The following is a 27,164-nucleotide window of genomic DNA, read 5'->3' on the forward strand; positions in this document are numbered from 1 at the left end:
ATGTTTTCACTGTCTCCTTGTATTCTACCTGGCCATTTTGATGGTGTCACATTCAAGAGGCTAAATTCATCAATACAGAATGAATGCTGATCCCTGTCCTCCATGAACATGTAGTTCTTAATTAATGTTTGTTTCTTGTTGAAATTTAGATTTAATCCCATTTAACATATAAAAGACTTCCGATTCAGATTGATGTATTGGTTTATTTGTAAAGGAAATTTGAAGTGTTAGCGTTATATGGTCATGTTGAAACACAAACATGTAATAAATGCCATCAATTAAGTAAATGATATAAATACATGTAAATAAACTTACATTTTGACAATGTATTGGGTTTATCAGAAAGCAATGTGCTTGTAATGGATTTAGCCTTCATTTTAAGAAATTTAAAAGAAGATAGAAAGCCTATGAATGGAAGTTCTTGGATGTCCCTGAGAAATGAGTGATTTTATAATTCTGTAGAAGTTCTAAGAATACGAGAGTCTCATGACATTACCCCGACTCCCTCAAAGTAGTCTTCAATTCATGAAATGGCATGTTTATTCCATGTATATCTTGCTAGTCTCCAGTTGAGGATGCACTGAATTTGTTGTTGTTGCATCCTAACCAGTGAAGACTAACTTATGAACGAGTATCCCCTTTGGACTTATATTAGTTGAATGGCCTTTGGTCTTCAATTTTGGTTTTGAAAAATATGTTCATCACCACAATTACATTTAAACATTGTAAAATTGAAATACATGTATATATGAAATTTATCGGTTATCACAATTCAATTTCTGCATTCTCCTGTTGGGTATATTGTATTTATTTGATGTGAGAGCATTTCTTGTACATGTATTTACATTTTGTGCATACATCCAATTTCATGTTTAAAAGCTATGGTCAGTTAATGAAACGTGTCTTAGAATGAAATATTGTTGGTTGTTTCCTTTCTCCCCAAGACAATTATTTCAAATTCTACTGATTATGCTTTGATTGCTTTCTGCCGTTCTAATGAGTTGTTGTCCTTCATTGATATCCCTGTATGATTTTCATTACTGCTGACAAAGTATAGCAGAATATCCCCAAAGTACTTGATATATATGGGCACCTTTGGACATTTTCATACTGAGTAAAAGTGATATTGATATTAGCATTACACTTCAAAAGGGAACAGTTTATATGTTGTCTGCTGCTGTTTGAATTCATTTCAACATGAGGAGAAATTCAACAACTTCCGAAATAATTTATCCAAACTCTTTACACATATTTACATCTGCAACTACCTCATTGATGCATATTGAGAACCAATTTAAACCAAATCATTTAAAGGAGAGAAGAGTGCATAATTTCTTTCCTTTAAGAAATACAATATCCAAAAATTTCATTTGATTTTCGGACGGAGATTTGGCTCAACGAACGAACAAAAGTAATAGTTTTATTTCTGAAGATTCATACCTCAGAAGCAAAGATTTGTTTGTCTCTGTCTGCTGCTGCAGGAGGAATTATATTTTATGTTTGATGTGTCCCGTCTTGCACCTGTCATTTTTCTATCAGTGGTTTTGATGGAGAATTATGTTGTATATTTTCTTTTTTCCTTTGTCAATCCAACATTTGCTCTCTTCATGTATCCTTCATGCTACGGTCACACCCAACACAGCCGACACTAACCGGCCGATGGTACACTGCGAAAACTCTGGTGTTGATTTAACACCAGCCCGGAATCTATGTCCACACCAGAGACCGTGAGAGACGGGTTAAACAACACCAGTTTTGTTTTGGTCTAACACCATATAGGTGTTTATACAACACCATTAGTATTAAAACAGCATCGGTTTGATTCCAAACTGGTGTTGTTTCAATACGTCTCTGGTGTGGACATATATAGATTCTGGGCTGGTGTTAAATCAACACCGGAGTTTTTGCAGTGTATGTCATTAGAAATAAAGTAATAGCCTTGGTCGGTCTGTGGTCTGCTTCACCGTTGTGACTGTGGCATAACTTTGTAAACAGTTCTTCCATTGGATTAAGAATTTGAGTGAATGAACACAATGTTGTGTCAATAATGATCATTAAAAAATGCTTGACAAAAAACAAAAACAAATGTCCTTGTGTTTTTGTTTAGATATTCATATAAGTAACCAGGACCATTGGTCTGCATTGCATTTTCATTTGCATTGATGTTGTAATTTTGTTGGGAAAAAAGTGCTTCACATCCTGGACTATTTATTAGATGATATTACATTCATGATAAAGATCATCTATACAGTTAATGAAGACTTATAATTTTTGTTGTAAATTTTCAATCTCTGGGATATGGTCATACTCTTTGACCTACTAATAAGAAAGCACTCGGATAAATACCTCATCTGAAAACTTTGGACCTATTCATTTTTTTTTTATCTCTGAACATATTCCTGTTAGGTGTTGCTATGTAGCTTGACATTACATTTTTCAATACACATCTGAAACATGAAAGGCTCTCAACATGGTCTTCCTAACTTCCTGTACTATTTTCTTTTGGGTCTTGTAATTTTTTAGACCAAATAAATGATCCATGAGTTCCTAATACCTTGGTCACATTTGCTCTATGGTAGCCGTACGGTGAGTCGAAAACAGCTGTTTTAACATTTTTTGTACCAACTACATATAGGCATGGACCTACTACTGTGTAGGTCCATGATATAGGTGGTTTGAATTTAGCAAGTTCATGCCAGTTCCAAAATTGCTCAAAACCGTGATATGTTTAAATCTACACAAATACTGTTTCTATAAACAAAACTCTTTATAGTTTATACTTTTATAGATTAAGAATAGTTTTATGTTTGCTTTGAATGGAATATTGTGGGTGACAATTTTCATGAATAAAAATTTAATGATGACATTGTATATTAAAAAAATCCAATTGATCATCCTTCCATTACTTTGTCTGCTGCCAGCTGCGGTTTAATTTATACAGTTCGAAGTGTTTTCTCACGCGTGGCTTCTTATGCTTCAGTTCAAGCTGGTACGTAGAATTTCAAGAATTGACAGATGTATTTCGGTTTATAGACAATAACGTAGTGCTGTAGAATATAAGGTAGGTAAAAAATAAAGTTTCTGTTGTTTCAATAAATGAAAATTACTCTGGTGTGGATGATATTTTGTCTTCAAATAATGGTTTTGATTAGTTTGTTACCGTGACAGCTGTAGAGTGATCGGTTTGCAAATTTTAGTCCCACCTCATTGTGCAAATTGTTGGCAGACGTACTTTATGGCAGTGAATATCTATTGCCGGACACCTTTATTTCAGTGCTTAAAAATGACAACTAGAGGAAATACAATCAAGAAAAATTCGCACTTGCCATTCCAAATATTATGGAAATTATGAATATGATAAAATTAATTTATATTTCGAGGTCTACAAATACAATGAATAGTCTACCAACCGTTTTCTTTGCATTTTTTTGCCACATACCGGGGTCCCTCCACGAAAAACAATTATTTTTGTGCTTGACAAATTACATCATGATTCCAGATGCTTGCCGGACTGGTAAAGATATTTTTTATTATAATGATATGATTTTTTTTCTTCATCACATGAGTAAATTCTAACTTTCTAGTTTCTGTTTCCTTTTTTTATATTGAATCTGATCAGCTAGCACTTAGTAGCAGATGTTGCCGTTGGTAATAAATTTGTGTTTGCTAGCTAGAGTGTTTTTATTTTATTAATTTTTTCTTTTTAACTGCAAAGTCTACATGTTCCATCCATGCCACTTTTCAATATAAAATGCTTATTCGTATCGTGACGCTCAAAAGTTCTATCAATGTTCTGTTGGTAGTCGACGGCTATCTCTAAAAGGTCAACCTTGCGCACAGGTACGGCTGTATGGGTAGGATGGGGGGTCGGGTGTCCGGACACTTTAATTTTTTTTAAGCCTTCTTTTTTAGACTGTGGATTACACTAAAAATACTAATTCATTACTTGTAATCATTTTCTATTTTGTTCTTTATAATATTTCCTAACATTTTGTACTAAAAACTGATGAAACTTCGCTTGTAAATTTTTCCAAATGACATTCTAAAATTGATCGTCCGGACACACAACCCGTCCGGATACACAACAACTGGGTATACCTAATTGAGAACTAGCCGTCGACGATCACCCTAGCATTAAGGTAGTGCTGCAAGTCAGGTGGCATGTTCGGGTTCGGTTCGGTTCGGCAATGTTTTTCCGAACTTTGGTTCGGTTCGGGGTTCGGCAATGAATACCAAAATAAATTTAACATATAAAAAATAAAGATTGCCGACCTTCAAACAAGTAATCTCATACATGATCCGTCATGTATTAATAATAAATTTTGTTTCTAAAAAGAATAGTTAAGATAATTGTTGAACTTTCTTTTGTTTTAATTAACAAAAAATAAGTCATTTCTACTTTCATTTTTAAAATGAAAATAAAAAAAATCAAAAGAAAAAAATATTGATAACGAGAGAATCAGGACAGAAACAGAATTACAAAGATCAGAATATTTTTTCACGATTATTTCATGTAGCTATGATCATGATCGATTACGATGTGATTGCCAACGCAGCTTCTCAAATTGGAAAGTGTTGATCGGGAATGTCGAAATAGTAGACAAACAACCTCCACTCAACTGTTATTATACCGGTAAAATTCACATTCCAAAGAATATGAGTGTTTTAGAAAGTCCCCATTTTCTGAAAAGTGGTAAAATCTGGTAAATGAATTACTTAAAAGATAAAATATCAGTCCATTCTTGGTCCAGAAAGATCAACGCTACGTGACTTCAAACATATTTCTAACACGAAAATGAGTACATGGGACTGTACTGTGTATTTTAGTGTTGTGAAATCACTCGGCGTTGATCGTCAGAACTAGGACGGAACTGATAATTTATCATTTCATTCTCAGTAATTGGCCAGATTAAACCACTTTTAAGAAAATATTGACAATGGAAAAACGTTTCAAGTTTGGAATACGAATTTTACCTGTATAATAGCGACCGAGAGCAGGTTGTTTGGACTTCCTGTTTCAACTTTCCTTACCAACCATTTCCGGAACATCGATCAGGGAACATGCGTTGATTTGGTTTGAATTTTTATCTTTTTTGTTTTTTTTCACCCTCATTCCTTCATCTCTTATTTATTTATCTTTTATATTAATATGGAAATTTCAGAAGGTGGAATATATCGTCGGCCTTATGCCAAAAGGGCCTTAACTGCTTTTGGCCATTCCGAGATAATGGCGTTTAAAGGTTTTGGCCTCTCTAATAATCAAAAGTTTGTGGTCGTTTTTTTTGCTTTTGAAGCCAATTTCGATAAACGTGTTAAGTTATTAAGTTTTACATGAAATGTGTTAAATTTATTATAAAATATTCAGAACCCCTAAAATCGGGTTAAGGCCCTTTTGGCATAAGGCCGACGATATATACTTTACCATTACTTTGTCAGTCACAAGGAATTAATTTATGTCTTTTCAATTAAATGTACATCCCATTACAGCAATACGTAATTCAACTACACTTTTTAACTGAGTTAAGCTTAAAATGACCCCACATTTTATAAGGAAAAAATATATTCATGTTTAAGCCTGAGACGATTGTCATTATTACCATTCGATTATTTCCTGGAAAAATAATTGAATGATTCGATTGTTCGTCGGGAATCACGTCTTTTAAGTCACAATAGTCCTACTTTGTGGTGACCCCCCCCCCATGAAGAAATCTCCATCAAAGTCACATGTTTAGCATAAATGAGGCCCTTTTCCCCCTTCTCCATGATTTTTTTATATCAAAAGAAACTTCATGAAATGAGATTAAATCTTTCAGTTTATTGTTCCAATTAAAATCTTTCCTAAATTAATACTGGTACCCTGGTATTATGCATTCATCCCTCCAAGTGCCACACCCCTGCATATAAATGAAACAGCCCCGCCGAGTCCAAAGACGTAAACGACTCATTCATGAAGTATATTCTTTGAGACTGAGCCCAGGTGGAGCATTTCACTTGAAAATTTTCTAACCTTGCCCACACCATGTCCCCGCCTCCACTTGTGGCACTGCCCACGATGCTACACATGTATTAAAAAAAATATTTCATTTGAAATACCTTTCAAAATAACGATTTTTTTTAATCATTTGAACCTACATGTATAACTGGGTCTATTTTTGGAGACTAGTCGAGAAAGTACTTGTGAAGGCGGGCGCGTGTTGGAATGTAGTTTTCATTGGTTGAGGGGGATATAAAAAAGGTTGCATTGTTCTGAAACATGAAAGAAATTCTCCGGCTCCCACACCCTATCCTTCCCTCTCTCTTTCCCTCACACGCACACACACAGATGGGGGAGGGGTCAATTTATTTCTGAAGTCATGACCTTTCCTGATAAGGGAACCACATGCCTTCCGCTTCTTTGTTTCCCAAAGTTTCATTGGCTATCCGAAGGTCCAATCAGCTCAAGTGAGCTGGTTATGTGTTTACTTATTATTGTGCACGCACACAATGACTTATTTTGTGTATGAGGGCAAGGTCGGGTGGGATTAACATTTTCGGAGCGCTATCATGTTGGTATGTAACTGTGAATGTGATACAATCATTGATAATTTTTTAAACATTACCTCGGTAACATAATTTTTAAACCTGTAAAAACAGCTGTCATCATTGTTTTCTTGTCATTTTATTTTTATTACTTGGGTATTAGAGTTATCCCAACGTCATAATCGGGATCTGCCGAACATTCGATTAGTGTAAATTTTGCTAATCTATTGGTGATTGGCGGCATGCCAATCGAACCATTCGATCAATCGATGTTTACTCCCAGGCCTATTCATGTTTATAAAAAAATTGAAAATGATAAAAATTTAATCAAACACGAGACCGAAACTGTCATACTTTGTCATTTACGAGGAATGAATTTATGTCTGGTTCTTTTTCTTTATTAAATACAAAATGATTAGGTCCGATTACGATCACGATCGATTACGGCAATACGTAATTACACCACACTTTTATACCGAGTTTAGCTTCAAAATGCCCCCTCATTTTATCAAGAAAAAATATATTTATGTTAATAAAATATTCTTAAGTTGATAACAGTTCAATCAAAGACAAGATGGGAGCTATCATAGTGGATTTTAAAAATATATTGAGTGGAATTCTCTTTGTGCACAATCACTAACCAATATATATTTTATTAATTTTATACTTAAATCTATGGAGTCATCGCAATCACGCATTGCATACAAACATACTTTTTTTTACCGAACTTCCGAACCAGGCCTTTGAGTTCGGTTCGGTCCGGTTCGGAAGTGCCAAGTTCGGCGAACTTCCGTTCGGTTCGGCGGTTCGGCTGCAGCACTACATTAATGACTTTGTGATGACATTTTTTTATATTTTGACATATATATACTTATTCATCACAAAGCCTTGAAACCCTCCCTCATACCACTCATTCAATAAACAAGGTCAAGGATATGATATTTTCTTGTTCTCAGTTACATCTCTATGTGTGGCAAAATATGGTTGACGATGTTTGGATTATTTTCTCTTTTTCTTTTGGAGAAATGATTTTTTTACACTGTCAGTTTTCATTACAGCTTTTCATCATATGTAACTGGCTCTTAAGTAAATTTGATTCTTTAAATTATTTTTCTGTATTAAAAATAGAGCTTGAAAAATGAAAATATTCTTGCCATATTACTTTCCACCAATAGAGGGCTTACACAAAAATGTGCCAAAAATTCAAGTTTTTGAGCACCCTGGTCAATACGAAAATTATTCTAAGTTACTAATGAAAATTGCATTGCAACTGTATGGAAATTAGTAATTTTGGTCACAAAAGTGATATTTTAATAATTTTTTAAAGTGTGTGCTCAATACAGCATTGGCATACCTGATAGTCCTACCTGTAGATTCTCCACAGACAGGATGGTAGCAGTGAACCAGTGCCCCATACAGGCTAAGCTGGACATCAAAACACAGATGGATTTCCCTAGGAATTCCATCTTTAAAACCTACAAATCACATAAATTTGTTTCATTTTATTTATCTACACACCTTCATATGCCTAATGCGTATGAAGGAGCAAAATAAATGTTAGTATAAATATGAAAAATGAGAGTTTTCTTACCAGACCTATCTCGTGTAGATCCCTCGATCCATTCCTAAACACCGCAAATACTATAGGCTTGACCCTTGAACCACTTTGTTATGACTTAGCTTCGATAAGCGATGTTACAAAATGCTGTGTTGAAGAACTATTTAACGAAAAATTATTTAACAAAAAATAAAATTCAAAACTTGATTATAAATAATTATTATCGAAATAATAAAAAAAATCACTGTGTTCCAATACTACAAAAGTCAAAGTTTATTAGAATCTTGATTGAGTGCCTTGATAGATCTAAGATTAAATGAAATGCAATTCAGATTTCAGTTCAGGGACCCCTCTCATAAAGGACTTGCAACTGTTGTAACTTTGCCATTGTGGCAACTATCATGGTAACATTTTTTGATCAAACACAGAGGTACCACAAATGTACCCCCCCCCCCAAAAAAAAAATGGAAATCCAACTTGAGTCCTTTTTCTGGTCATAGAATAGAATCCTTATTTGAGCTGGTTTACATGTACCCTGAAAAATATGATGAATAGCTCGGCATTCAGTCTCTTCTTTGCAGAAAATTGCCAAACAGGTACCGATGTGCATGCACTGGAATTGCAATTGCCAATGCACATAGGTCTAGACCTCTGTCCCTTTTTTTGGGGGGGGGGGTTTAAAGGACAAGTCCACCCCAATCAGTAGAGAAAAATCAAATTTCAACAAAATCGGATGTAAAATAAAAGTTATGACATTCTAAAGTTTCGCTTTTTTTCACAAATTGGTTATATGAACAAGTCAGTGACATGCAAAGGAGAGTCGGTGATGTCCCTCACTCACTATTCATTTTATGTTTTTTATTTGAAATATATACAATATTTCATTTCTAACCAACTTGCCTGAACCATAAAATATTTTTAAAATGGTAATTCCACATGTTCAGAGAGGAATAAAACTTCATTTGCAATACAGACCAGGATGTGCATTACTGTTTTGTGAAATTAAACGAAATATAAAAAGGTTATAACTTTCTTATTTTACATGTATATCCAATTTTGGTGAAATTTTCAGTGTTATGCTTGTTTGATTCTTTTTGATTCTCTTTATTCAAAAGAACTTTTTGTGGGGGTGGACTTGTCCTTTAAGTAGGGGGGATTATCAAAATTGTGAGAAAGTTCATACCTGCCATCCAACTTTTGATATGCCCCTTTACTTGCATGGCATGACTTATTTTTAGTTTGTCTTCTTTGCAGATTTAGAAGGTACTGAGGCATGGCAGAATTGGAGACAATGGCAGAATATGGGACTTACCTTCCTGATGTGAGCGGAGGGGAGGATTCACTTCTTTCACCAACAGAGACCGTTCCCTCACTGAATTTAGAACAAACAGATGAGAATGCTGGAATCGAAGATGAGGTAGGCCTCTTCTTTCCAAGCCAATACTGTGATTTGTATTCATGTTCAAGCTGTTGTGTAATATAACATTGCGGATTGATAGCAAAGCGATTTCCAAGAAATGGTTTGGTTAGCCTGTCAGTGTTTAATTTGTTCATTTTCTAACTTGTTTTTGTTATGGTCTTACAAGTGGTCACATTCTTGGATAGAAATATTCTATTCATATCTTTAAAGTGCTCTGGACAATAATGATAATGATAGCAACATTGGCTATGAAAAAAAATGTTTAATGTTTGTAGTAGGTTTCATTTTGAGATTCAGAGGGGGTGGGTGTGATGTTCCAGTTTCCTAATTCCAATATGAGTTAGGAGCAAAAGAAGAGCTGGGGGATGTTTCACAAAGATTTAAGTATGACTTAGAGTCGCACTTAAGTGCCTAGTTGCGCGAGGTATAAAAGGCTTGACCGCATTGGTCAGATCATGCAAAGAGGACGCGCACTACTGCGTATTGATCAATAAGATTGCGCGTTGCATTTCAGATATGCATCGGCATTTAAGTGCGACCTAATTCACACTTAAATTTTTGTGAAACACCCCCCTGGTCTTTTTGATTTGGCAATCAGGAGCTAGAAGCCATCAAAGCCCGTGTCCGTGAGATGGAGGAGGAGGCCGAGAAGTTAAAAGAGATGCAGAATGAAGTGGATAAACAGATGAATCTGAGTTCACCTCCTCCTGCCCAAGCAGTAACACATCTATCAATGGAGGAGAAGGGAGAGGTTGATGCAAGATCAGTCTATGTTGGAAATGTAAGAACAATTCAGACTTGTAAATGGCATGTTTTTATTGCATTTTCTTTTCTTTTAGCCGCTCTCACATTTGTTTTTTTTTTAAATCAAGAATGAAATGTCTATTTGGATCAAGAGTATTTATGATTTGAAATGGATTTAGAACAAGGTGTTTTTTATATTCTGTAATATTGAGCAAATCACTGCTGTAATACATAAAATTTAGCCTTGGATTATTAGTTGAAGACTTAAATTCATTTAAAATTAATTTAGTACAATGTATGTCACATTATAATTTTTGAGAGAAGTTGAACAATCGTACAACCCCAATTGATAAGACTGTTCTGGGTTAATTGTATGGTACATGTATGTGCTTCTTCATATGGCATGATGCATACATATCGCCACTTCTGATGATCATGAGTTGCTCACTTTCGTTATCACACTTGCAGGTGGATTATTCAGCTACTGCAGAGGAATTAGAAAGTCACTTTCACGGATGTGGATCAATTAACAGAGTCACCATCCTTTGTGATAAGTTTACCGGACATCCTAAAGGGTAGGTGTATTTGAGGTTTTCATCAAGAAAATAATTTCAGCTTTATTTTTAATCCCTTTGTGGTAAGCCTACACGTACCTGGGGACTGTTGCATAAAAGTATTATGGTAACTTTGCCATCCAGTGGTAACGGCCATGGTTACAATGCTAAGTAGCCAATCAGAATCAAGGATTTCAGAGAAGTTACCATAGGATGTCAAAGCTACCATAACAACAATTTCTATGCGACGGACCCCAGCAATGTTAAATACCTCTTCCATTCAACAGTAAGTCTGTAACTAGCATGGAAGATCTAAATCTTGCTTTAGCAAGGTAATTGTGACGTTACAATGGAGATTTTCTGTCACTGCATGTGATGTAGAGAATTGGAGAAAAAAATGAGTGGCTAGTTTGTGAAACACGGGTATTCAAAATTAATATTAATGAATTTTGACTCAATGGGCAGAAATGGTCAGCAAAACACAAAAGTTTCATCACAGCAAGTGATGTTTGGTTGGGTAAGTGCACTTAATTACATGATTAATATCCTATCAGACAAAAGCAATTTTCTTAATATGGAATATAATCTAAAATATTTGTGAATATATTTCAGTGTTGAGTACTTTACCATGAACAAAGAATCATATTTTGTGTTTTATTACTTATTCATTTTCATCTTTCTCATAATTTTTTTTCTAGTTATGCCTATGTAGAATTTGTAGAAAAGGACTCTGTAGACACAGCCTGTACATTGAATTTATCTCTCTTTAAGGGTAGACAGATTAAGGTAAGTACATTTAATTATGATTCATATTACTTTACTTTGAGCTTTAGAAGATTCCTTCATCAGTAATTCAGTAATAAAAATAATGATGTCTGAATCATACCCAATAGACTTTTGCAGTGCCCGTTGGTTGAACTCGTATCCTGGTAGTTTGATTGTGATCCATAGCACTGTTTTGTATCAATTTGCAATACTACACTGTTCATCATTCGTCTGCAAATGTTGATGTATTTTCTTTTCAGATTCTGTTCGATCTCTGCAATTAGGATATTGATTTTTTAATGTGCTTTGAAAATGCGTATCTTGTGTTTTTATGCTGCTTTTCAATATCATTGTATCCTTCACATCTGTTGGACCATGATTACACGTAGCTTATATTTGTGAACCTCGTATCAATGATTTTTTATTTTCAGGTTAATGCAAAGAGGACGAACCGCCCTGGCATCAGTACCACGGATCGTCCTCCACGTGGGGGGTTCGCCGGCCAGCGTGGCAGAGGTAGAGGGCGCTATGGTCAGTCAGCATTTGGAGGAGGAGGAGGGTACGGAGGAGGTGGATTCTACAGGGCGCAGAGGCCCAGATTTAGGTGGGTCGCTAAACCAGCCACTTCATGACCTCACATGCGTTTGTGTGGTTTGTGGCAGTACTGGGTGGGACAGTGAGAGATGCATTTATTTTTGTGTCATGTCAAATCTACAATGTAACCATTTTACATTTTTAAGTAGTGAGTATGAAACGTATCGAGTTCCATTTTATTGGACTGTTAAAAATTGATACTTAAGTAATACATTTCTTGATGATAGAAGATAATGATTTTCCCCAAACAATTTCATTTTATTTTTCACAGTTTCCCCAAAAATTAGCTGCACAGTTTCCTCATGATTGGAAAGAATGTGAAAACTGCCGTTGTTCATGTACATATGTGCATGGCAGTATCGGGGATGGGATGAGGGACTTGCTACTGTAAAGAAACCTGGAGGTCACAGGTTCAAATCAATGCCATGGTGATGTTACATAATACCTTTTAGGTATAAAGGTATCGTTCCTCCCTCAATTACACAGCCCCCTCCCTCCCTGATTAAACTTGAATACCTCCCCCTTGTTTCTTAAAAGAATTATCTTAATAGTAGTCAGAATTGAACTTAAGAGCTCAATATGCTGATGCTTACTTTGTGTTCGGTCCATGATACAAGTACTTTTTCTGTTTCAACATTCATCTCTGATTATATCAGAATGCATTCTATTCTTGGATGTTCAATGTGAGCAACTTTTGTAGAGATTTATTAATTGCTACTTAATATACAGATTGTTTTCAAATTCTACTTTGCTAAATACCGCGGCAATAATCTGTACTAAAATTGTAAGGACATTATTAGTGCTGTATTTTGTACAAGGCCAGGTCCTAGAAACGTTCCTGCTTGGGCTTCAAGGGCCCGTTTCCAGGTTGAAGTCACAAATGCAGGCTTTTGATTGGTTGAAAGTCAAGTTGCGTTTGATTTTTGGAACTGCGATGGATCTCAGCTCTTTTTGCAACAGGACGCTGGTTGTGTTTTCCTCAAGTTACAGATGTGCTTCATTTGGCGTGATTTTGGTGATAATTTCATCAAATGAAGATTGTACTAATCCTGTGCCTTGAGCCATGTTAGTATTTCAGTGAACATTCGTTCTTCAACTTAAACAATGATTCTACGTACTTAGATGTGGTTGTTTTGAATAAGAACAAAGTGTACTTGTATACTAAATATGCCCTCATGAACAATCATTAATACATATGGACTGGTTTCCTGCTGAAGGCTTACGTTCACTTAATAATTACTTTATTAGACTTCCAGGTTTATCACTTTAAGTCTCCACCACTTGGTTATTTACAAAGATCTGTATTGACATTGAAATAAATTCAGTCAAATATTATTCATGATTTTATTTTGAAACAAAAATAGTACAGTTGTTGGTGGATAAATATATCCGCTGTTGTCATAAAAAACAATTTCATGCATTGTAGTTTAGTCACAATTCAGAATACGAGAGTTGGCAAACAGACCCAAATCCAGGATTTTAAGACAAGTGATAGATAATTTTTTTTACCAACGAGATCTATTTTGCTTAATATGTAACTTGAAATTGAATTGAGCTACATGGCTTTTTGGTTTTGAGAATGTATACTGATTATTTTATTGGGTTTATTTCCAATTTGTCTAATGCCAATTCGTCCAATTACCAACTCATTTACTATCATTTGGTCTACCATCAGTTCGTCCACTATCCACACAGTCTAATTGCCATTTCGTCCACACACTATTTCATCTTAAAACCAGTTGGTCCAATAGCCATTTAGTCCATAAACCATTTTGCTAATTGGACTTGGTGTTAAATGGGCGAAAAGAATGAAATGAAAATTGGTATTAGACCAACTGGTTATAGACGAAATGGTCATAGACGAACTGTTGTTGGACGAAGTGATTATTGGACTACATGGTTATTGGACCAATGATTGTTAACAAAATGTTAATGCAAGGCTCGACATTAGCGGTGGCCCAGGGCCACCAAAAATTCATCTCGGGCAACCATTATTGAAAAAATTTTAAGTTTTGGTGGCCCGAATCGGGCAACCAATAATTTTCAAAGTAGCGCAATTTTTCTCCCGATTTTGCATGTGTTAATCAACTTTCTACAGTTCAAATTGCAAGCCAATTCTTCATGCGCCTTTTTTGTTAATCTACACACACACAAAGATTGCATAGTCATGACAGTACGTAGGCCTACTGCTAGCATACAGTAACTATTATTCAGCCGGCCGCGCCGGCTGTCTGGCTGAGCTTTGTGTGCATGAAACCACTGCAGCTAGCTAGCTGTGCACGAGCAGACTATTCAGACTCAAGGAGCTGCGATACGAAATGTTACTGCTAAGAAACCTTCCCCAGAACTCTGAAAATCTACGTCAAAGTCACATTTTACAACAGGGTCATTCCATGCCAATTCACCCAATGAAAGTGCAATTTTGCACCCGACCCTCTCGGAATTCGTTGTAAATTGGTATACATAAAATTCACCATGGCCCAAGCACAAAACAAAAAAAATTAGTCAAATCGGTCCGTCGGTTCTCGCGCTACAGCCCGCCCTTTTCTCCTTGTTTTGACAAAAATGGGCGTGACCTTCAACTTTCAATGGCCATTGTGTCGTAATGTGTTGACCAATTTTCACGAAACTGGTACCATTTAATAGGAAATTCAGAGAGGAATCCAAACTTGCATCAAATAATGTATTGGAGCGATTTATAAGGTTGTGACCCTTGACCTATTCTTTGACCTTGAATTTGACCCCCGGACAAATAATTTTTTGACTTGATTTTCGTTTATGTTAATTATTTGTATGATATTGACAAAATATGTTAAAACCAATGATGATATTTTATTTCTTCACCTTTAAAAACTCTTCCAAAGATACCATGAAATTTCACTCTAGTCCCACATACTGATATTCATGTTAGTAAAGTGTTCACCAGTTACATGATTTCTTCCAATCTTTAAGTCACAGTATGCAAACACATGATAAGAAATTAAGCTCATCAGTTCACAAATGAAACATTAAACATTTGTGCTCATGAATAGGTATCTGTTTAGGCATTTTTATGTTCAGCAATATATATCATATATGTATATTAGGGATCCTTAAATAAGCATATACTCAACAATTTGATGATAAAAGTACTGGGTAAACACTTTACTAAGAAGAATATATACATATATGATATATATTGCTGAACATCAAAATGCCTAAACAGATACCTACTCATGAGCATAAATGTTTAATGTTTCATTTGTGAACTGATGAGCTTAATTTCTTTTAATGTGTTTGCATACTGTGACTTAAGATTAGAAGAAATCATGTAACTTTTGAACACTTTACTAACATGAATATCAGTATGTGGGACTAGAGTGAAATTTCATGGTATCTTTGGAAGAGTTTTTAAAGGTGAAGAAATAAAATATCATCATTGGTTTTAACATATTTTGTCAATATCATACAAATAATTAACATACACGAAAATCAAGTCAAAAAATTATTTGTCCGGGGGTCAAATTCAAGGTCAAAAGATAGGTCAAGGGTCACGACCTTATAAATCGCTCCAATACATTATTTGATGCATGTTTTGGATTCCTCTCTGAATTTCCTATTAAATAGTACCACTTTCGTGAAAATTGGTCAACACGTTATGACGCAATGGCCATTGAAAGTTGAAGGTCACGCCCATTTTTGTCAAAACAAGGAGAAAAGGGCGGGCTGTAGCGCGAGAACCGACGGACCGATTTGAATAATTTTTCTGTTTTGTGCTTGAGCCATGTTGAATTTTATGTATACCAATTTACAACGAATTCTGAGACGGTCGGGTGCAACCACTGGGTGAATCCAGATGGAATGACCCACCAATGAAATGCCCTTCTACAGTCTGTATTACTTAAAACCTGATTATCTGCAAGCATTAAAAGGAGGAATTATGACCTCTCTTTTGACTCAAAAAGACCGATTTCCAAATGCATTAATACACATAAAACACATAGGTGAGTACATCAGAGTCCCATATGTGCATTTGTATGTATGTTGATATTTGGTTTATTTCGAAGCTGTGTCTCTTCTAGCCAAAAATAAATAGGCAGCTTCTTTCTTTCTTGTTTACAAATGACTTCTACAACCACTCTTAAGGAAGTAAATACTTTGGGAAGGGATTTCATTGATATGAAATGTGAATTTTTCCATCATTTTGTCAAATATAGGGAAGGAATTTTCTCACTGTTTTTTTTTGCCGTTTTCTCATTTTTTTTCTTTCATTTTTTTTACAGTGATTAAACCATTTATACCCCTTCCCATTGAATATGCCTGATTAAAGAACATGTTTCTACTGAATAATAATAATAATTTTCCCCATTTTTTGATAATTTTGTCTTATTCATCTTTCTTACATTTTCTTTTGTTTTTTCTCAAATGTTTTTTCTTTCTTCATTTTTTCTTTTGTTTTATTTCACTTATTCATTTTTTTGAATTTTTTATATCTTTTTTCAGTATACTATTCTAAAAATTTCCCCCTTTTACACATTGTTCTAATTCTGCAGCATATTTTTCTGTGATTTTCTCCTGCTATAATATGCTGGAAAAGAGAAAATAAACTGGATTTGGGGCCTGCATAATCTAGGTTTTATGATCAAAAAGGAAGAAAGGAAAAATAATTGTTTTGTAAATCTATCTGAGTTTGCTATATGCACTATTTACTTTTATACCACTATGAGTGTGTGTCGATACGGAGATTAAGAGTCCACAACCTGGGAACAATACAATTCTTTTATTCTCTTTCAATCATTTCATATTTACAATGATAGAACAATTTATACCTGTATATTACCACAAAATAAGCAAAGTAAAATAACAGCAAGCACGATTTACATACAAGATGTACAAAGAATAGTGGTACGTGTTAGTGACTGCAGAATATTTCAATTTGTTTTATTCATTTTAAATTAATGTTTTTCTTTATATTTTTCGGGCCACCAAACTTTACTAATGGGCCACCAAAAAAAATTATTTGAAGGTTTTGGTGGCCCGAACGGGCCACCACCAAAAAAAGTTAATGTGGAGCCTTGGTTAATGGACGGTATGGCATTAGACTAAATGAAGGTGGACCATGTGGTGAGTGGACGAGTTGGCAATAGAAGAATCGGCAATTTACCATTTTATTGCCAAGAAGTGACTAAATATCCTTCTGTACACCCTTGAGTATTACATAATTTTATGAAATGGTTGTGGAGTTAGCAGAAAATTGTGTGTATAACTGTTGCATGAATGAACTTTAGAAGTTCTGAACTACTATTAATTTTCACTGCCAATGAGTCATGAGCAGAAAGGATTGTAAATACAATGAGGATTGTATTGCTGAATTATTGAGGCATTAATGATTGTGGGTATTATGTAATATTTTGATAATTTGTTTTTTTTCTCAGACTGGAAGAAGTTAACAGGATGTGTTGTGTTTCATGAACTTGCAGAAACTTTTTTTTTTTAATTCTTGTTTTTTTTTTAATATACATTTGGAAATGTTCGACTTCCCCTCTTTAAACTCACTGAATTCTAGACCATGCAAATGCTTTATCGTTTTGCTAGGCTATGATGGATTGTGAAATTGAGAATGCATGAAAAATGTGATTTTTCTGTTTCATGAAGTTACAGATTTCAGCTGCTCATGCTAGTGTTTATCAGTCACTCTTGGAAACAGTAAAACAGTGAGCATCTATGATTTGATTTTTTTTTTAAATGTGCATTGGCGGCTGTGATGCATGCTCATCTCATCACATATATTTTATACAGGCATTAGCAAAATCTGTCGATTTGTAAAAAAATCTTTATGGACATGTCTGGAATCAAATGAAAATAGACTTAAAGATATTAGACTTACATGGTGATAAACGTCAAAATTACATGTATTTTAAAGAGGAACATTTTACTTAGGCATAAGATTCTACTTACATGAGGTTTGCATGTCTTGTGCAGGGTTTTTCTGTTCATTGGTACTATTCATTTGAAGTTATTTTGATACTTACAGAAATGTTCTTTATTGATGTATTCAGGATTGTGAAATATATCAAGAACGTGTATGTTGTACTGTTTTTTATTTCCAAATCACGGCATTGAGGAACGGATTAAGAAGAGAACTGCAATTTAAATTGAATAGTAATTGATTGTTCTCATTTTGTTGGAGTTTGCAGTCTGATTAAAAAAAATTGAACTTCATGATATTCTTGGGCATTAAAATTGCTGCGTAGAAATCAAATCTTCTGTATTTAAATAGATATTGAATTTAATCTTTAATTGTCTTTATTTAGATGTCCATTTAGACTGAAGGTATTGAGCATTAGATTGGCAGTAGAAAAGTTACGTAATCTGAATATAATGAATGAAAATTTCTCCCAATGTGATCTGAGCCAATTTAAAATTATTTGCTGAGCTCAATGTCAGGAACATGTGCATACTCCCTACCTCAAGTTCATTCTTATATTTTTTATTTTGTTTACATTGTTATTTGTTACACTCTATGGTGTTGTCAAAAGGGACTGAAAGTGTGAGTGCATCGAGAGCTTGTTTAACAGGAAACATACATTTCTCCTTGGTTACTTCGCTTGTTAATTTAAGAGTAATATCAATTTTTTATGAGTTTTTTAAAGCTTTATTTAAATGCTCCCTCTTTATCAAACTCCTGCATGGGAAAGTGCAAATAAGAATAACTGTTTTATCATTTATTCTAAGCGTAGTTTAAAAAGGAAATATATTTCATGTTGTATATAGCTTTTGTCTATTTCTTTTTCGGATCTTTTCTTTTACTTTTCCTCCAAAATAATTTTCCACAATAAAACTTTCAAATGTACTGAAAGCTGGATTGTAAGAAGTGAATTATGATATAATTATTAATGATTACGTTTAATGTTTAATTCATGAAGGTCTTTTTGGTAGTATTAGATTTATTATTCTGAAGTAGTTTTCATTGATATTTTTAGATATATTTTAATTCATTCACAGTTTCTCACTTATACTGTAGCTTTTTGTCATTAGTATGATTTTACATATATATCTTATACTCCTTCCTTTTTAATGTTATTAGAGTGGTAATTAAACAAATGTACAGAATACAGATAGAGACATTGAAGCCAAGTTATGTCTATCATCCATGTTATATTTTATTATAGTCCACATTGAAGGGGAAATCGGGATGCTCATTCTGATTTTCCATTTTTTTTTAGTTCATACATGTATTTGGACAGTGGTGTCAGAAAGCTTTGAGAGAGAAAAGAGTGGAGGTGCAAATATATTGTGTTTAGTTTTGAAGAGATTGTGCCTCTCCAATCTTTTCCTTACCGGTATAGCTTCCCATCGCCATTGCTGTTAGGGTACGAATATTCCACCTTGGCTTTAGAAAGTCAAACACTTCTCTGGGTTGATCAAATTACTTTGCAATCCCTGCAACTGGCATTGAAATTTCATTTATGCAATAATATCACTTGTCAAAATCTATTGATATGTCTGTTAAATTATCATAAGTATGTTAGGAATTGTAAATACTATAGTATACATCATTAGCCTTTTTGTGGTCTTCCTGTCACAAAATTTGAGAAGAGTAAAATGCATGACTTATTGCTGTGAAGAAAAAAATATATGGAAGATATGTGATGTCATCTGAAATGTCTCGATAAAAACTCCCTTACTATAATACAGTGTGTCCCAGAAAAATAAATCCACTAATAATTAATCTGAGAATTATCAATGAGTTATCATCACTTAATACAAATGACAAATGAAATGACCTATCATCGTAAAGCTTAGATTGAGAATCTCCATTTTCACCTGGTATAGCTCAGATTTTTCATTCATGCACGAGTGAGTAAAAACAATTTGAAGAAAGGATACCAAAAGGTCGCTTGTTGTGAATTCCAGAAAAGTTCAATATCTGCTCATTAATTTGATGACTTAATCACAGATTTTTTTAATTTTGAATAACAAAGTTCTGTGTCTTTATAATGCGTGTATTTCTATCCAGTTTGTTTTCACAGGTTCCCTACTGCAGCTAACGCACAGTTAACAAAAGACTTCATGCATTGCTGATTGTCAACACAATGGAATATTGATTAAGGGTGTGTTTGATGTCGGTTTCCAAATTTAAACGGTAACATGAATCGTGATTGAAAATGTGATTACAAAACGCAATATGAAACTTAGAGAAACAAAGAATGTGTTTGATATCCACTATTCCCAGTTGTAAAAGTAAACGTCTTTCAAATCACGATTCGTAGGAAAATTTGAACGTCGATAAACGCGATCACCTCAGATTTTACGACCTTCAACATCGCGAATTCGACATCAAACACAATAGAGTTTTAAAACATCTTTAAATTTGTTCTTGCAGTGGAAGCCTACACAAGAAGGTGCCAAATTGACCTTTTTGTGATGGGTCAAACTGCGCACTAAAGCTGCGCTAACGAAAGCTGGAAATTTGAAGACGATCAACAATACATAAACAGCTTTATATTTTCGACAATTAACAGTGCACTGCTGATCGTGCTTGTGTTCTGTATTTTGTAATTGAGTTTTCAGTCATGATTCATGTTGCTGTTTAAATTTGAAACTCAGTATTAAACACACCCTTAGTCCAGCAGCTACATGTAGCCTGTAAACTACATTCATTTATAAATAAAATTGAGTTTCCAACATTGATGTATAAAATTCTTGAACATTTTCTGTGATTTTCTTTTTGAAATTCAGATACCCCCCCTTGACAAGTGGCTTTTCTTTTTGGTATCCTTTCTCCTTTCTTCAAATTGTTTTGAACTCCCCCATGCTTGAATGGGGAATCTTCTGAGTTATACCAGGTGAAAGAGGAGATTCAATCATGCTTTAAAATGTATTTACAAATACATTATGGTATCTCATTGATAAAAATTTCTCTATTTTATTTTTTCTGGGATGCACTGTATAGTTGCATATGCAGTATAATTGAGGAAATATGAAGGTACAAGGTAATTCAGAGAATTGTAAAGAGAAATGTAGTATTGTATATTTATTGGTGCAGGAGCAGTGCCGGGTGCTGTAAAAATAAAAAAGAATATTTGTTATTGAAAGACTTAAGAACACCATGAGACTATTGACCATCAAATAAAACACTCAAATCAATGGCTCAATACAACTTAGATTTTAGAGATTCTTCTTTTGTTCACTACTTAAAATTTCACTGTATTGCCAATTTGTCATGCTTATGCAGCTGTGTAATGGTTAAGAATTCAAGATTCACTCTTATGTTTATTGCTATAGAGTAAACTAAAATTATCAAATTGTTTTGTTCTTGCAAGTCACTTCAGACTTCAGAGGTGGATGAAGGACATCTCTCTCTTTATAATCAGTTTTCATTGGAATATAGTTGGTACCATTCTTTTTTATTTGCATTCTTGATCTAAGATGCTTTATAAATTGAAATCGGACAGTGGTTCACAACGTCAGATATATCCTCCTCACATTTTAAGATACACCCCCAAAAAGAAGAGTTATACTCCACCTGTTTGAGGCATGATTGATCATGATGAATTAATGGATGCATTGTCCTTGACTTGTAGAATTGAAATTGGGATATTCTGTATACAGATATGTGTTATGTATGTATCTTACGATGTTAAGTGAAGGACAGTGCCGACCGCACAGAAACATTGTTAGCCTAACAAAGCGCCAACAGTAAGCTCAGTCACATCTTTCGGATTGTTAAGTCAAAACATTTATTTAAGCAATGCATTGTTGTAACATTAGGCATCGCCTCCACATTACTGGTTGTAACAGCCTCTGTGAGGTCAGTACAGGTGGATAGTATACAAATAATGCACGTAAGCATGCATGCAGGGCCAAATTATGAACGATGTGCGAGAAGAGCCAATGGATATACTGCACCGAGGTCCGCAGGACCGAGTGCTGTATATCCATTTGGCGAGTTGAGCACAGAGTTCATTATTTAGGTCCTCTATGCACAAGAATGCATGCATTGTTTGTTTTATACAAACCCCTATGTTACTGAGTTGCCCAAAATGCTATATTTGATCTTAATTCTATATAATTCCAGACCTCGCACTATCCTGCACTCTGACGTCAGAGTGCAGGATAGTACTTTTGGTATGACATCAGAGTGCAGGATAGTGCGTTTGGATGCAATAGTGCAGTTCGCTGAATATCATGTGATCCGATTTGGACCAATCAGATTACAGAACATTCTTGGGAGTTGTATAATAGCTCATGATGTTAATACCCTTCAAGCTCTGGGTACTGTTTTGTAAAAAGTCATATCTCAGGCAAGCGACAGTCTACTGATAAAAGCTACTGAATCCTGTTATGTGATTGGTAGAAATATGGCATTTAAAATTGAACGTGGGGAATTTGTTATTGATAACCAATTTTCTGTGAAATGAAACAAAATTAGGAAATAATGCTGATTTAATCAGAATCGTTCTGTTTTGAAGGTGTTATCAACTTGGCATTATTGAATGTATTCATGGTGTGGTCAGTGGCTCTCTCGTCTTGGTGAGAGTCACAGGTTGAATGAAAGTGATGACTTACAACTTTACAAGCCGTTGTCATTGATTGGAATGCTATGAGGTTTCAATCCACTATTTTGAAGAATGCTACAGGGAATAATTTTGCTTGACAAATTTGAATAGCATTTTTGGTCAGAAGAGAAAAGCTCTCAACTAAGTAATGTACAGTCCTATGTAAAAATATGCTATACAAAAAATTCATGCATAGCGATCTTTAAAAAATGTGGGGCAAATTGCAGTGCGATACCAGGAAAATTATTCCCTGTGCTGTGGCACTGCCGAGAATCATGATATGTATTGGTCAGTGTAATTGCAAGCCTATGCAAGGCATGTAGAAGTTAAATGTGGGCGTATGATGTACATATAGCCCTATTACTGAAATACAATATGATGTTGTATGGTAATGTTAAATGAATAATGAAGGAAGCATACAATTGAAGTTTACTAATGAGAATTCACATTCAAATACATGTATTGTTACTATGTAGTCTTTCTTTTCAGTTGGTTTTTTATTTTGAGAGTAAAGAGCATTTTGACTGATAACTGTTTAAAGTCAGAGATGAAATAAAGTGTCAACAGAGAGCCGTTGTTACGACTACCAAATGACTTCGAGGATAGCCGCATAAAAGAAACCAGCTTGAATACTTGTGCGCGAGATGACCGAACATTTGAAATACTCGTTTTGAAGCACCAGAACAATTTTCTGAAAGGATCCCCGTTTTTATAGACATGAAAAAGTGTGAGTATAAAATTGCAATATGTTGTTAGTAATGCAAATTTTGTTCATTGGTTTTTTGCAGGAACCGTCGTTTCGTTCGATATTCTCCATACTGAGGACCTGGGAGCAAAAAAGAAGAGCAAGAGAAAAAAAGGGGGCATGCAAATTTTTCTTTTATAGTGAAGGTAGTAGTAGATGTAAGGTAATGGTATAAAGTCATAAGGGCACCTACTTGTAATTCACAAACAAGTGAAATGTTAGGCATTTGTTCTTGGAAAATTTTCTGTTCTGAACCCGCTGGGTGTCCTAGCAATATTTCTTTTCCAGTTTTTAGAAAGCAGCAATGCTTGTACTGCTACTACATGTATATATGTAAGGTTATCATTTTCTTATCTCATTTTCTGTAGTCCACTCTTAATATCTTAACACTTCATTAAGCTACGCTATGTTTCATTTCTTTTTCAGGTTCCAGTAATGTGAGGGGTTTAAAAAAATATCTAAAAGAAATATAAAAAAAGAAAAATAATTAAAAAAGAAATGAAAAAAAGTATTAAAAAAAGTAAAAAGAAAAAAGAAAAAAAAGAAGCTACATGCAATAGAGATAAGAAAAAAAAAGAGAGAAAAGAAAAGAATAAAAGAACAAGGTAATTAAGAAAAAAAATGGGACTCCTGGCGAGACTTCTCCACTGGTGTGCAACTCGGACCGTTCCATCTCTAGCCGAGGGGTGCTGGAAACAAGATTAGGTGTAAGTACCTCATATAAAACGCAAAGGTGGTCATAAGGTGTAAAGGAAAGGCGAAGGTGTCGACTCTCAAAAATTGTGTCGATATTTGTATGACAGAATTCATCAAAGAAATAACAAAATGTTCTGATATAATCTAAGTGAACCAATATTGTTATTTCAGATATTTATTATTGGTAAAGTATTTTGGGGGACATCAGATTCTCTAGCATGGAAGAAGTTATTTATCTGGAACCATTTCCATTGAGTTTAGATCATGTATTCAAGATCATTTGAGCTTTGTTAAGTGCATGTACTCTAGATCGAGTTTTCATCTGTGGCATGTTCCACTTGTGGTGCATGCAAGCAAAATAGATTTTTTGGGTTAATTTCCTCATAAATCATATTGAAATTATATTTCTGCTGATAACAATATTGGCAAATCAAGAGGCCTCATTTTAAAAACTTTGATGGCTTTCCTCCATGAGGGGATTTTCAGCCATGTCCTGGACCCGATGCTGTGACATTCTGCTCATTAAGTTGGCTAGTGGCGCATATAGAACACAGGGCCGGTATTCAATTTGATACTGGTATTTGGTATTTTACTCATTATTTTGCTCAAGTAAAATACTTATCCATCTTTGGTATTCAATTGCATTTTTTGGTTCAAATCTAAGTCAGCCGTCTACATGACTTAGTCTGCCTTGCGTGCAGCTTACAAATGTGACACGCGCATCATACATTCTGTTGCAGATATCTGGCTTGGTAAAGTAAAATACATTGTGATCTGAATATGAGTTTAAGCATTTGCTTTATAGGCAAGTAAAATACTGAGTAATATGCTTACAAAATCATTGCTTTCAATTGAATACTTGCCCTGATTTCCAATAACAATGTGGCACTTCAAAACTAAATGAGAATCCAAGTTTTTGATCCATATTTTCTTTGCTAGAATTATTACTGGTAGAATTTGCCATTCACCTCTTTGAATTGAACCAGTTTTGAGAATTTCCCCGGGTGACTGCATAAATTCCTCTCATATGTCTCTTTCCATCTGAAATTATAATTGCTTCGTGTGTTTGGGGGGGGGGCACCTAGTTATGGAAGATTCCAATCTGTAGGAAGAGTACCTGTAGCCTGTCTGGACCAGGGAATGTGGGACATATTGGCCCGAATTCACAAAGGTGGTTTTTAAAACCCTCGGTTGAACCCATGGTTTATGCAGATTTCCTGTATAAATTATGCTTATTTACCACGTACATTAAAATGTCCAATGCTGATGCGTGTTTTTGTCGCAGTGCACCAAATGGACGCCTGTTGCCATGGTTAAGTGCGCTATTTTATTGATTGAGTCCACTGTTTTGAATCAACGAGTCCACTCTTCAAACAGTGGACTCATGAATAAAATAGTTTATCTCACCATGGTATCAGGCATCAATTTGGCACACTGTGACAAAAGCGCCCATCAGCATTGGAATTTTTTATACACGCGCCCGATACGTGGTAAATTAAGCGTAACTTATACAGGAAATCTGCTTAGACCATGGATTCAACTGTGGGTTTTCAAAACCACCTTTGTGAATTTGGACCATTGCCTTTTTGTGAAAACAGGAACTAGCACATTTGTCAAATTCTGATCTATGGAATTCATACAAGTCTTACAAAAGAAACAAACAAAAATAAATTATCTTGGTAATGTATTAAATGTACATTGAGAATATTTGGACAATTACACATCTTGTAATTTTCATGCATGTTAAATTTATGCTTATTACATAATGAAAATTCTTCATCCCAGTGCATTCAATAACACAAGAAATAACTTGAGTTTTTGTCATTTGATTTGGACATTTTATGATTTATAAAGACCTATGTCTTTAAAAATCTATTTAGTAAAATATAACAGCGTATTTGATTTGATGTACATGTAAGAGTGGTGCCATTTGATAAATTTAGTTGTTTTATAACTGGGATGCAAGAAAATATTTTATTTTCTTGAATTGTGTCTGGCAATGACCAATTGATTCTGGAATCAATTTTACCATTACTGAGGAACTGGTACAATAATAAGTAAATAATTATATTTGACTGTGTATACTTTGACCCATCATTGGAGCTTATGTTATTGTTTCAAAATAATCATATTTTGATTGTTAAATATGTACATATTATGTGTAAGCTTCAACTCTATTTACACTCTTTTTTGTAACTTCTCTTTCAGAGATGTTCCAACAGTTTCCTGCTGCATAATGATAAATTAATAAAATTGTTTCTCCCTGGAAATAGCCTGAAAATATGCAAGCCTCCTTTTTATGGTGTCTGATACCAACAAAGATATATCTTTTAACGGAGTGAACTGTGTGTGGTCTCTCATTGACTGTGTGTTATAAATACAGTCTTAAAATATACGTTTTCAGATATGTACTAATACTACAGAGAATAAATGACCTATGATTGTGTTTGTATAGAGAAACTAAAATGTTTTGAGAGGAAAAGTAATTGCTTTTCTGCTGGGTAACATAATTATTGCGGTAGAAATGTAATGAGCATTTAATTAACATGTTACCATTCAAGTGGGTCTATATTACTAGACTACACTAGCATTATGGTTCAGGAAACTGGCCAGGTATGAGTAGTTGAGGACTCGAGATGGTGCTATTGGTTTGTATCTGCTATAAAGGAAAGGTAAACAATGTAGAAGAGGCATACAGTTTGTGTGTGATTTGTCCTGAAAAGGATTGTATGGGTGAGAAGAGAAAGCGATGAGAAATGAAAATGAAAGATAGTAGAGAGGCAGCACATATTTTTGTTTGGTGGGGGGGGGGGGGGGGAGCGGAGCCAAAACAGCACTAAGAGGTCAAAATGGTCATTTTGGTGCAAACATATTTTCGCCATGAGATTATCATCTGTATGAAGTAGTTATGATTTACTTCAAAAAGTGTATTTCATTAGAAAAAGGGTTCATTTCATTTTGACCAAGGGCACTTTTCATTTTGAAATTGAAAAAAGGGGCATTTTTTTCTACTGGGAATTTTTTGGGG

General features: G+C 34.6%; 1 protein-coding gene across 1 annotated transcript; it reads left to right on the plus strand.

Moving 5' to 3' along the window:
• Window positions 1–2,939: 2,939 nt before the first annotated feature.
• LOC121407472 (polyadenylate-binding protein 2-like) lies at window positions 2,940–23,879 on the plus strand. The gene is made up of 7 exons (XM_041598559.1): window positions 2,940–3,061; window positions 9,332–9,494; window positions 10,096–10,278; window positions 10,710–10,816; window positions 11,494–11,581; window positions 11,992–12,164; window positions 23,484–23,879. The coding sequence occupies exons 2-7, from the start codon at window positions 9,351–9,353 to the stop codon at window positions 23,515–23,517; spliced, it is 729 nt and encodes a 242-aa protein (XP_041454493.1). The 5' UTR covers window positions 2,940–3,061; window positions 9,332–9,350; the 3' UTR covers window positions 23,518–23,879.
• The last annotated feature ends 3,285 nt before the right edge of the window (window positions 23,880–27,164 follow it).

This window comes from Lytechinus variegatus, chromosome 2 (genome assembly GCF_018143015.1).
Source record: "Lytechinus variegatus isolate NC3 chromosome 2, Lvar_3.0, whole genome shotgun sequence".
In the NCBI taxonomy this organism is placed as follows: Eukaryota; Metazoa; Echinodermata; class Echinoidea; order Temnopleuroida; family Toxopneustidae; genus Lytechinus; species Lytechinus variegatus.